The sequence below is a fragment of the Rhinolophus hipposideros genome (assembly GCF_964194185.1).
Source record: "Rhinolophus hipposideros genome assembly, chromosome: 20".
Taxonomy (NCBI): Eukaryota; Metazoa; Chordata; class Mammalia; order Chiroptera; family Rhinolophidae; genus Rhinolophus; species Rhinolophus hipposideros.
The window spans coordinates 48,781,851-48,794,644 of record NC_138066.1 but is presented as its reverse complement, the minus strand read 5'-3'; the positions used below and the strand labels follow the sequence as shown (position 1 = coordinate 48,794,644).

Here is a 12,794-nt window from a genome sequence, read left to right as displayed (position 1 = left end):
CTGCGCCCAGGTCACGCTTTCCCTGTAGCTTTCTACCAAGGCACTGATCGTTGGGAACCACGACCAAGCAAACACGCTCCCTCCTGTGCAAGAGGCCCTAGAAAGAACAGCTCACAAGATCTGACCCAGGGGTTCCGCAGGGCCCCCAACGCAGCCTGCCCCCTTCCTACACTGCCCATTTCAGCCAAGTGAAAGGGCAACTCTGCATCTAAGAAGCAGAAATCCAAATGGTCACTGCTCCAGCGGGTCCACCACAGGCTGGAGGACAAGAAGGGGAGAGCAGGCTCTGCAGGGGACACAGAGGATGAGCAGGTCACAAAGAGAAGGGGGACAGGGTGCAGAAAATCAACCAGCAACAGCCAAACCGATCCTGGGCTACAGCCCAGGGACGACAGGCCCCCTTCCCACGACCCCCATCCCACTCTCTCTCTCTCCCACTCCTCCAAGAAGGCTTTGACTGTCAGAGGCCACAGGGATTATTATTCTTACAAGCTCATTTACACAACTCACAAGGGAGAAACCTCACAAGGTTCTATCACTCAGCTGCTTGAATTATCAATTCCTCAACTAGACTGCAAGCCTCTTCTCCAAGCCAGGGGCCACCTCCCCAGTGCCTGGAGTTCTACCAACCCAAAGGAAACGTCCCATAAATATGGCTGCTGCTGACGGTGACAACGTTTTCCAGTTCAGGAGTCAACTATCCAGAAAGAGATAAAGAGGATAAAGGAAAATCCTCCAGGAAAAATGTCCCATGAGAGCTAACCAGCCTGGGCTCTCAAGTGTTCTTCCTTAGGCTTGGGAGAGAAGCCAACTCCCTGGATCACAGAACTTTGCTTCCGCAGTTCACTAGGAACTAATGTTTCAGCAACAGGCTGGAATCAGAAGACAATACTGTCCTCTGTTTTGGGGACATTCAGCCTCACCCAGGCAGGCCACCACATCGCATACCATCATAGCCTCAGAGCCCCAGCGAAGAGCAAACAAACGAAATTACACACCCCTGGGCTATAAGTCCATAGCCTCTGGGATTATACAAGCCCTTGTTGAGTTGTATAAATGGGCTTGTAAGGATAGTAATCCCTGTGGCCTCCCCTGGAATTGAGCAGTGCACAGCCCTTGCAACTGTATGCAGCAGCCTTGCACCCCCCAGGGGAGAGGTAAGTGTAGCTTTCCCTGTGTGCCAATCATTGCTAGCATGGCTAGAGCATCCAGAGGCATCTGTGAACAGGAGGCTGAACACACCTGCTTCAAGTTCAAGTCCACCAGCCTGTCCCACAGCTGGCCCGGAGGCACCTGGAGCTGAAGAAGTCAGCCGTCAGCCAAGTACCGCCAGCAGCACGGTGTGTGGACACACAGCTCCCTCCGCCCTCCAGACTTCCCAACATCTCTTGGGCAGGAAGATGACTACCCATAAGTTCAAGTTCATAAATATTTAATAAGCCCTCGCTACATGGCAGGGTGTATGCTAAGAGCCAAGGAACAGCCTGGTTATTTCAATCGTGTAGCAAGTGCGATGGTGGAAGTACTATGCTGCGGAAAGGAGGGACCTCTGGAGAGGGGATGAAGGATTTATCTGGAGAAGGTGATGCCTAACAGGGTCTTGAAGAAAGAACAGTAGGAGTTTGCCAGGAAAACACATGGGGGGTATTTTAGGGTAACAGCCTGCATGTGGAGCGTGCGTCCGGACTCGGAAGCATTCCAAATTACTAGCAGTAAAGGTCACGGCAGAGGAGACTGGGGACTCTGGGCAAATGGGCAGGAGCAGGAGTATGGAGGGCTCTCTCCACCACACCAAAAGTTTTCAGCAGGTGGCACGAAGCCACTGAGAACATTTAAGCAAGGGTAACAAAAGGTCAGCTCTGTATTTTGGCCAGTTTTCTTTGACAGCAAATGGAGGAAGAAGATGAGAGACAGGGACCTGCTAGAAGGTGTGGCAGCCGTCCAGGGAAGAGATGAAAGGACCTCCTCTAGGGCAGCCTTGTCACAAGAGAGGGATTCTCTGACGACAAATCTACCTCCATGCAAAGACGGCGTACCTGGAACCGGTGCAGCTGAGGTCAGGCTGGGAGGAGGAGGCCTGCACCCGCTGGCCGCCGCTGAGCTGCTTATGCAGCTGTGTTTGGAGTCTGACTGGGGAGCTCTTCCCTAACCACAGAGGGGGTGCCCAACGGTACTCAACATGGCTCAGCAGGTTGGGGCAGAGCCCCAGCAAAGAACAAACAAACGAAATTACACACCCCTGGGCAAGAAGCAGAAGGCTGGCTCGGAGCCAACCCAAGCCAGAAACCCGCGCCCTTGCAGCTGTGTTAACGGGTCCACCTTCGTCCTGTATTTGGGGGCTCCCTGGGTCTCTGCTGTCCAGCTGAGCACAGCACCCTCTCAGAGATGATCACGTTCGTAAACCCCAAACTTCAGAGCCACATCCCCTCTGACTTTTGGTTTAAAGCCCCCAAAGAGGGACCTCCCGGGCAAGCATAAGGACAGATTCCAACAGACACACAGACAGTAGCCCCAAGGAAGCAGAAGATGGCCTACCGCACGCTTCTCCTTCAGGTCCATGGGCCCAGAGTACTGCAGGCATGCCCAGATGAGTGTGGTCACCCCCGAAAGGAAGGCTCCTCCCCAACATGTACAAACCCCAGTGACTGTCGCAGTCACAGCATCTGGGGGGAAAAAGAAAAAAGAAATTGCATGAGTCGAGGTTGCTGGAATGGGTGGCTATTGTGAAACACAACAGTAACATGTAAATCACAGAGTGGTCCATGGAGGGAACTGGTGTCACCGACCACAAGTGCCCTGGCCGGCCGGTGCTAGCAGCAGAGCTTCCCTGAGCAGTCAACTGTGGATGAATTCCTCTCTCTGAGCTCACGAGGGAGACAGCATCGGAGAAGACGCTGGGGTACAGCTTTCCCTCTTCGAAGCCTAATATTCGGAGGCACATATGTTTTGTTCCATGTGTACCCTTTTCCTTGCTGACTCCCAGCAGGCAGGAAAAGCCTCGGTTTATCAGCTTTTCAGAAAGTAAAGGTCAGCTTTACCATCAACTGGAATCTACAGACACAACTCGAACAATCAGGAGAGTGGTGGGAGAGCAGTGGAGCTGGTAGAAAGTAGAGACGTGATCACTCCACTGCTGCCACCAGGAGCCTGGCATCCATCTGTTTCCATTTTCTGGGGAACATACACCACCCATGCCAACACATACATGCCCACGGACAACCAGACCTCTTGTGCGGTTTGCCGACAGGGCAGTGCTCAGGCACCTGGCAGATGCCCACAAGGAGAGACGATCCATTCTGACAACAATCTGGAAGATGAAGAGTAGTCCTAGCTCCGCACCCCTCCCCCCCACACACAACCCCTGACCTTCACCCATCCATCCTGGCAGCCAACACTTTCATGATTTCAGACCAGGGTGTGTTTGGGTAAAGAGTGCCACTGAGTAATCTGGTTTGGTGCCAGGTGAATCCTCACAGAGAAAGCGCTAACCTGCTGACTAGGGCAGTACTTTTGGGGGTCTGCAGTTAAGAGGAGCTGTTTGGAAGTCCAGAGACCTGATCCATAAAAGCTCTGTCTAGAAAGAACAAAGCTGTGTCCAGAGGACCCTCGCCAGGAGGCCCAGGCTCTGAACCACCACCAACTCTCTGAAATCCCATCCGATTCCTCACAAGGCACCCCAAGTCTGCACTGCCAAGTCTCTCCCTACCCTTGTCTTTCCAGCCAGGGCTTTCAGAGCTGAGCAAGCCCCAAAGGGTCAGTGACAGACAGTGAGGCTGGAAGCAGCCTCGCCAAGCAGTGACATTCGGTCTCGGCAGCCAACTGAAATGGGATCCTGAGAGGCCGAATCCACTTCTCCCCAAGGCCGCTCTGACTCAGGCTGCCCAGGCCATTTATGAGTACAGCTCAAGGTCCCCATGACACCCCATGCCAGCAAGGGCTGGATGAGGTAGCTGCCACACAAGGAAAGGCACCAGGAGCCAGATGGGAATTATGCTTAACTCCTGCCAACACTACAAGAGTGAAATAACTCTGTGGCCAGCTGGAACCACAGCAGTTCAGAGAGGGCAGCCAGGAGCAGGACATTTTTCTAAGAGTCTCTCTTTTCCCATCACTCCATACATGGGATTCTGGGAGAGAGCTGTCCTCAACTGTCTGATCTGAAACCAGCAGCTATATCCTTAAAGGGCCAATTCAACTCCTGGCCCATTGTGAAAAAAAGCACACGCTTCAAAGCCAAATGCCCCTGGGTTCAAATCGTGACTGCAACATGTTATCAAATGCTAACTGACCTTGGCAAATGACTTTTCTCTCTGAACCTCAGTGACCTTGTTCACAGATTGGAAATGATAGTACCTATTTCACAGAGCTGCAACAAGAATTATGTAAAATATTATATGCAGAGGGTCTAGTACAGTATTTGGCACATAGTAGGTCTAAATACATAGTTGCCATTACTGTCATCAGCAAACAAGAAATATGATCAAGGTGAGGACTCAAAAGTAAGAAGAAAAAGAAATGAAAGGCATAAAGATTGTAAAGAAATAAGTAAAACTGTCTTTATTTGCAGAAGATTAGATCATACCGTGTTTCCCTGAAAATAAGACCTAGCTGGACCATCAGCTCTAATGCGTCTTTTGGAGCAAAATTTAATATAAGACCCGGTATTATATTATATTATATTATATTATATTATATTATATTATATTATACCCGGTATTATATTATATTACATTGCATTATAAGACCTGATCTTATAGTAAAATAAGACAAAAAGATAGCAAAAATTCAAGTTGGAATTAAAATACTCAATGAGAATTGCAAACAGGTGCTGCAGGACTTTAGGGAGAAAGAGAGGCTGTGTGATGGCTTCAGGAAGAAGAAGGCCCGAGCTGTGTACTTAAGAAAGCTTAGGAATAAGAAGAGGGAGAGCAACCCAAGCAAGAACGGTTAAGTCCCAACAAAAGTACCAAGGAAGAAATGCAGGAGCCTTTTTGAAAGCTGGTGACCTGACCTGTTTGGTTAGAGCAGAAGGCCTGAATAGGTAAGAATGAAGAAATGAAGGACTGTGTAGGACAGGAAATCAGGGGCCGAAATGCAGAGGCCCTTGAAGGCCAAAACAAAGAGGCCCTGAGGCGTCACTGAAGGTTTCTGAGTGGTCCCAGGAGTGTAAGAGGGTAGAGCCTGAATCAGATGAGGAAGGGAAAGAAATTACAGGCAGAAGAGTTAGAAGGAAACAATGATATTCTTGGTTTGTCTTGACAAGTATCTACACAAAGGCAGCAGAGAAGCCATGAAAACATGGCTGGATGTTTCCTGCTACCAAACTCAGAAAACAGCATCCAAAAGAGCTAAATGGGTGCCCGAGGTTCAGGTTGAGGGCAAGGTAAGGAGTTGGCTATCCTTCTCTTCCCTTCGAATATAACCTTCTTTAACCGAGATGGCACTCTAGCCATGCTCAACACACCAAAAACACAATTTGAGGTACTTGTATTCGGCTGAATAGCTGTGCCCAAAGGGTCTAACTGATGGACTGATGTTCTGCTGGAGGCAGCTTTTTACTAGCAAGCCTAAGGGTTCTATCCTTGGTGGAACCCTAGTCAATACTTTCATCAAAGACTTGAGTACGGAAACAGATGGTATGCTCATCAAATTCTTGGGTGGCATAAACCTGGAAAGTAGACCAACGTCAAGATCCAAGAGATCTCAACAGGCTGAAAGGATGGGCCAAATCGAATACATTCAATATTAAGTCCTGCGCTTAGGTTCAAAAAGTCCTGTATCAATCTACCATAAATGGCTTAGTTAAATGCAATAGCAATAAAAGTGACATGGCCGCCCAAAGTTCATTCACACTTAGGCTGCAATAACAGACGTGCCACATCCCCGCAAAGAGAGGAGTAAGTCTGATTTCTGCACCTATCAGAGCACACCTGGAATATTTTCTTCATTTGTGCATCATACTAAGGACACTGACAAAGCTGGAATGCTTCCAGATAGCAGCAACCAGGTTGGAGAAACCACGACGTGAGAATAGGAAGAACTGAAGACGCTTAGCCAGCGCATCAGAAACACCTCGAGTGAGAGCAGGGCTAGAAAGAAGCGCGTGATGGCTGCCAGGAGAAAGAAGAGCCAGGCTTATTCCGGGAGGCTCCAAACACAGGAGTTAGATCAGCAGAGGGAACATACAGGGAGGTAGAGCAATATTTTTAGGACTGCATTTAAGAAATGGAAACAGGCTGCGCTGAGAGGAAATGAGTTCCCCATTACCACAGAGATCCCAGCAGAGGCTGGGAAATTATGGAGACAATATATACATCAGGTAGGAAATAAGAAAGCGATGACTTTTTATGGTCTCTTCTAACACTGAGCATAGGAAACCAAGAAATCAGGTAACCTCCACATATGAAAAGATGCTCAATCAACTCCACTTACAGTAAGAGATCTTCAAATCAGACGACCTCAAGAGAGCGAAGAAGTTGGAAAACTTTCACCAGCCGACTTCAAAGTTTCTAAAGCTACAGTAACTACTCAGGGCAGTGTGGTGTTGGCCTGGTAATAGGGAGTCTAGAAATAGATCCAGACATATGGTCAGCTGACATTCGAGAAAGGTACAAAGGCAATTTCGTGGAGAAAAGCTAGTCTTTTCAACAAATTGGGCTGGAGCAATTGAATACCGAGGCGCAGAAAAAGAATCTGGAAATATAACCTGCACCACATACAATAACTCACCGAAAATGGATCACAGACTTAAATGTGAAAATATAAAATTTCTAGGAGAAAAGATGGGAGAAAATCTTTTTGACTTAAGGTTAGATTTCTTAGCTTCAATACCAAAAGCATAACCCACAAAAGAAGAAATTAATTAATTGGAACTGAGTGGCTGGGAACAGGAGTGGGAGGGAGAATTTTCACTGTATATACTTTGTGCCTTTTGATTTTCAAACCATGTGCATGTATCACACGAACTTTTAAAAATCAGCAACCTCTCACTTCTGGGGATATCCCCAAAAGAAGTGAAAACAGAGACTCATAGTTGTACACGCATATTCATAGCATTATTCACAATGGCCAAAGATAGAAGCAACCCAAGTGTCCAACGACAGATGAATGGATAAACAAAATGTGACATATATATACGAGTACAATGGAATATTCATCAGTCTTAAATTGGAAGAATATTCTGACATATGCTACAACATGGATGAACTTTGAAGACCTTATACAAAGTGGAATAAGCCAGTCATAGGACAAATATTGTATGATTCCATTTATATGAGGTCAAGTTCATAGACACAGAAAGTAGAATGGTGGTAGTCAGGGACTGGGCGGAAGAGGGGAGTGGGGTGGGACACACAGAGGGGAAATGGGGAGTTAGTGTTTAATGGGGACAGTTTCAGTTTGGGAAGATGAAAAACTTTTGGAGATGGATGGTGGGGACGGTTACACAACAATGTACTGTGGCATTAAGACAGTGTACTTAATGGTACACTTTAAAATGGTAAAGTTCGTGTATATTTTATCACAATAAAAAAAATCAGCAACTTCTGATTCTAATTGTGCAACTGCCTCTGGCTTATGTTACTAAGAGATCTTCCCCCTTGCATTCCATGTCAACTTTAGAGATGCTTCTGCTCTTTTAAATACCTTTGAGTCTCTCTCCAGTGTATATCTATTCTAAGTAGTTCCCAATATTTTTCTGTTCACCTCCTTACTAAGTAAGGAAGGCCTTTACCACGAATCTCTTTTTCAAGAGGATCCTGAAATTAAGAAAACTGGGTGCATAGAATTATACTAAGATTTCTGGTTTCTCAAAGACCCCTGAAAGGGTCTCCTTCCTTTGGGCACCCCTCTCTCCTCCATCACTTTTGGCCTTTGGAGCTAGCAAAACCCAAAGCAATCAGTATGAGATGTGCCCAGCTTGATGCAGGCCTCCTACCGGGTCTAAACCTGGCCCTTACCCTACTCACCATGCCACGTGACTGATACTGTTTACTACTGTCTCGGCAGCCACAGGCAAAGCTTATTATTACACAAACCCCTGATCACCAAACGAACCATGCATTCAGGCAGGCAGGTCCGTTGGGAAGAAAAACATTCCTTCTGCAGCCATGGCCTACCCTTTATGTCACCTGTGCTATTGTCAACAAATGCAGGCCTGCTTGGGAACCAGCGTTCAAACAATATTGTTAAAGAAGCCTATCTTTTAGGCAAAGAAAGAAAGTCTTATGGAAATAACACTGACACCATCATATGATAAAAACATTGACACACATCTACCAGCGGAGAAGTGCCAACCGTGACCTGAAACCTTCTCATCTGAACACCCAGAGTGGACTTAGAGGCTTTGGGGCTTCCCAAATCTGACTGCGATTATAAGAGCTCATACTTGACTCACCAAATAAGGTTCAATAAAGCCTTGGGTGTAGGCAATATTTACATTAGCGCTCCTCCCTTTCCCTATAGAAATTCTTTCCCGAGTCCCAGCATTAGGGAAAGAGCAAGCAGTGGGGGCCAACCAAAGGATTGTGACCTTCGTTTCTCATTAGCAGTGCAGGAGTTAAGCTTTCTAAAAGGCTGATTCTCAACACTTGGAGCTGGCACTCCCTAGCAACTTCTCAAAATAGAAACGTGAAGGGCTTTCTGTTTTCTTCCATCTCAAGGCCTTGCCCTGGCTCTCTGGGTCTAATCTTCTGATGTCAGATCACCACAAACAAGGGGGCAGTGGGGGTGGGGGTTCAAGGGCAGTTAACTCTCAATTATTTGACAACTGATTATCAAAGGGATGGTTTGTACTCCACCCCCCTGGTCAATGTACTACACCATGGTATCTACCAGTTTCCTTGTTTGTAGTTCTGACAACAAGAATCAGTGAGCAAGGAAGTTAAAGTAAACATGGCAGCTAAAATAAGACCTGCAGAGTATGTGGATTTTATCTGAACATGCTATCCCCAGTTCCAGGCTTAATGATAGTCTACGTTCTGATGTGTTCTGATCTTTACAGTGATTTTCAAAAGTTTTAAACCATGGATAACTTTATTTGATAACCTTTAGATAATGAAACTTACTTGTGCTATGGCTTTTTGTTTTTAACTTTTAAAATTACCCAGTTACAATACTAAGATGGGTTCTTCTTTGCCAATATTACTATAAAGACATATCAGTGGTATTTCTTCTTTCTTCAGTGGTTCTTAACCTTTTTCTGCCTCCACACTGTTCTTACACAGAACACATTCCCCTTAATAACATCTCTAATCACACTACAATGGTTCCCAAAAATGGAGGCTGAGGTTACTATGCCCTGACTCCACCCCTGCCTGCCTTCCCTGAGAATCATGGTAATTATTTATGCCCCCAAACATTGAGAGAGACCACAATAAATATTGATGCAGGAAATTGGCCAGTGAACTACTTGCTGGTTACTTAAAATTAATGAAACTGTATCAAGAACCTAGTAAGTGCTAAACCGCATGTAGCGATCCCTTACATACCATCTCATTTAATGCTCCCAAACACCGTGCAAGAGTCCCAGAGAAGTTAGGGAACTTGAGTTCCTCAGATCATACACAGGGAAAACTGGCGCTACTGGATAAAGAACTCCAGAATCTGGACTTACAAAGTTCTAGCCCTGGCTCTTGGTAACTGACCCTGGCCCTGCCCCTTTGCCTCTCCCGACAGGCAGTCTCTATATCTGTACAATAAAAACGTTACAACTCCGCCCTCCTTACTTCCATCTTCTAAGAGTACCCAGGCATAAGGGAACCACGCCACTAAAGCTGAATGTCTTGAATAAAGCAGGAGAAAATTACTATCTCCTCTAATGTACAAAATCACACACTAGAAGGAAAACAAATTCAATACAGAGCTCCCTCCTTTTCCCCCCAAGAGCCATACAAAAACTCCGAAGAGAGGGTAGGACGGAGCAGCACATGACCAAATCTATGAACGCCCCAAAGTGTAGCCTGCTGTTATACACCAATGAAAGGAGAGCAGGGTTTCCCTCGCATCTGGCACAGGGCACCGTGGCACACGAGGGGCTGCAAAAACTGGACGTTAGGGGTGTGCGGCAGAGGGATGAGAATAGTGGCACACGAATCAGTAAATCGGATGGCAATTATTGTGTTCCTCTGGTTGCTTCTAATGAGTCTTTAAACGACTCTGGAAAGACGGAAATTTAAATTTTTTTTTTTATTAATTTTTTTTTAAAGCACAGCACTCCGAACTGCAAAGCAGCTGCTCAGGGTTGAGAAGCCCCTGGGCTGGCTCCATCCATCGACACACAGGGGACACGGTCAGCACGAGGGCCCGAGCAGCAGCAGCTGTGGGCGCGCGCAGGGGAGACAACGTCCGTGTTGGGCCCGGGATGGGGACTCCCAGAGGCCTATAAATACACTGTACGTCTGCCCTCTGGCGAAAGCCCTCCGGGCCAGGGCCCAGCCACAACAAACCAGGGGAAGGGGCTCTTTGTTGGCGGGAGGCTTAGATTTCTGACACGGGACCTCCAATGGGTCTAGCCAGGGCCGAGGGCAAGTGTGAGCACCTGGAGGAAAGAAACGGCCAACAGCTGGAGTCAAGAGTCAGTCCCTTGACACCCCCTCCGAAGGGATTCCCGGAGGCCATCCCCTAGGTGCAGACCCCCCGCGCCTCGGCCAAGAATCCAGAGGACTCGGAAGGCCAAGCACCACGCCCCCTTGCTCCCCTTGCTTCGGGCCACGGGCCTTCTTGTACTTACCCGGGCCCGGGGGCCTGTCTTCCTCGCCCGCGTCCTCTCCCCTCCCTGCCCCCTCCTCACTTCAGGTCCCCTCCTCCAGGGGCCGCAGCCATGTCCCTTACTGGCAACTCTAAGGGGGCTTGGCTCCCTTCTCGGACAATAGAGACGCCGCTGGCAAACTAATGTTCTGGCCGTCGATTGGTTAAAATCCGAGACGGGCGGGGATTTCTAGTTTCTTATTGGCTTCACGACGCGCTAGGCTGTAGCTGCAAGCACCCCTTTAGGAGCCTGGCGGAATTAAATGCCAAGTGATGCCAGCCGGAGAACACGGAATCACTGTGCATTTCTGGGCGTTAATGCTCGGGCGTTCTCAGGTCCAGAGGAGGCGTTAGTTTTCTTACGGCATTACATTAAAAAGATGGACTGAGTCACACCCCCCCCCACACACACACACACCTCCCCGGCTCTCTTTCTTTTTTAAATAGCCCTTTGCAGAGCGCCCGTGTCACCTAAGCTCCCTCCTAGTTGCTAGGAACATGCCTAGAGACATCTTGCTCAGAGACCTTGGAGGGAGTCCCTCAGGGAGTAATACTGCGTCCAAACCAAAGCTGGCGAATCTAAGGCAACATTGCCATTTTCCCCTCAGTTCAATTGAATTCTCCAGGGAAAAACAAGCTTAAAAATTTTTTTTCTGGATAATTAGAGAAATCGCCTGGGAGACCTCTCTTGGGGAAAAAAAGCAAGCCTGTGTCAGTATTTACTTCTGTTTTCCCAGAAATCTAAGTCTGGAGACTTGGAGTTTTTTGTTGTTGTTTTTAATCTGTTTATAAAATTAGAAGAGGGTCATGGCTGGCCCTGGGAAGTAAGAGGCCCTTCTCCGTTAAATGAATTTAATTATGTAGTTAAAAATCTCTTTCTTCTCAGCTGGACAAGAAGGTGCTATTTCAGTAACTCATCTTGTATGATTGAACTGTTTTAGCTGTTGCCTGAGCATTTGGTAGAATCATGTCATTTTCCTGCACACAAAAATCTTCTATAGTTTGTTTTTGCAAATAGACAAAGTCCATATCTCTCAGCCTGACATTCAAAGCCCCTCATAAATGGACTCAGACATTTCCAGGCTTACCTCCCCACAGGCCAAACTACTCCTGCAGACACACAGATTCACCACCACCCCCTAAATGCATCTGGGACCCTCCCAGCTCTGCCCCTTTGCCCAAGAGATTCCCTGTGCTTCGAAGGTTCACTCCTACCAATAAAGCCAAGATTCAATAAACCCCCATCCTGAAGGGCCACCTCAAATGCTACCTGTACTAAGGACTTCCCTGACTTTTAGTCTTTGAAACTCTGTCTCTATAGCACTGTGCCCCCTTTCTTGTTGTCTCTATTGTCACCTTTACAAAAGTATGCTTTGTACAGCATTATTTTTGTAAGACCTCAAGCAGCTGACTTCCCCTGCAGCCCCCACAGTACCTTACTTGGACCTTTGTACCCAGTAAAATGTTTGATGAACTGAACTAGTCAATTGCCTGTGCCTTAATGTATTTCCACTTCATCCTAGAAGGTTTCCAGGGCTGCGTTTGGAAGGTTAACAAATGCAACAGAGTCATCCTGCCCTGTTCCACCTGTACTCTAGTTCCCTCTGGCCACACTTATTTCTCTGTTCCATTGGGTTTTATGAATATCGCTCAACAAACTTGAACTGAGTGCCTGCCAGTTTGGGGGGCTGTGCTATAGTCCTTCACCTCCTGACCATCCCCCTCTGTCAGTCCCCCCAGCCGTAAAACTTTGCTGAAGAAGTCCATCAAATCACTTAAGCTGAAACATGCCACTGCACCCACTCCAAATTCACCCTGGCTAGCCTTTTTGTGACTCTGAGGTCCCGAGGGCCATGTCTTGTTGGTTGTCTAGCAACCACAGGCAGCTGTAGCAATCCTTTATTTTTCTGGAGCGTCCCTTGTCTCTCCCTACTAAAATGACCTTGATGAGAAGACTATGGCCTTCCCATGGAGATTTCTCATCCACTTCACCTACTTCTATTTCTCTCTCAACACTTCTCCAAGGAAGAGATACTCCTCTCCCTTTC

At 47.4% G+C, this 12,794-nt stretch overlaps 1 protein-coding gene across 4 annotated transcripts in view; it reads right to left on the bottom strand.

Annotated features, from left to right (window-relative positions):
- The window catches only part of TMEM94 (transmembrane protein 94), a 31,698-nt gene extending 20,858 nt beyond the window's left edge, over positions 1–10,840 (bottom strand). For 3 of the 4 annotated variants that reach the window (XM_081028450.1, XM_081028454.1, XM_081028451.1), the window contains exons 1-2: positions 10,730–10,835; positions 2,536–2,663 (exon numbers count right to left, since the gene is read on the bottom strand). In XM_081028450.1, the coding sequence (XP_080884576.1) occupies positions 2,536–2,559 (24 nt within the window). In that variant the 5' untranslated portion in view covers positions 2,560–2,663; positions 10,730–10,835. Of the gene's footprint in view, positions 1–2,535; positions 2,664–10,729 lie in introns of all 4 variants that reach the window. The other variant, XM_081028455.1, reaches the window with a different exon arrangement.
- Positions 10,841–12,794: the final 1,954 nt, after the last annotated feature.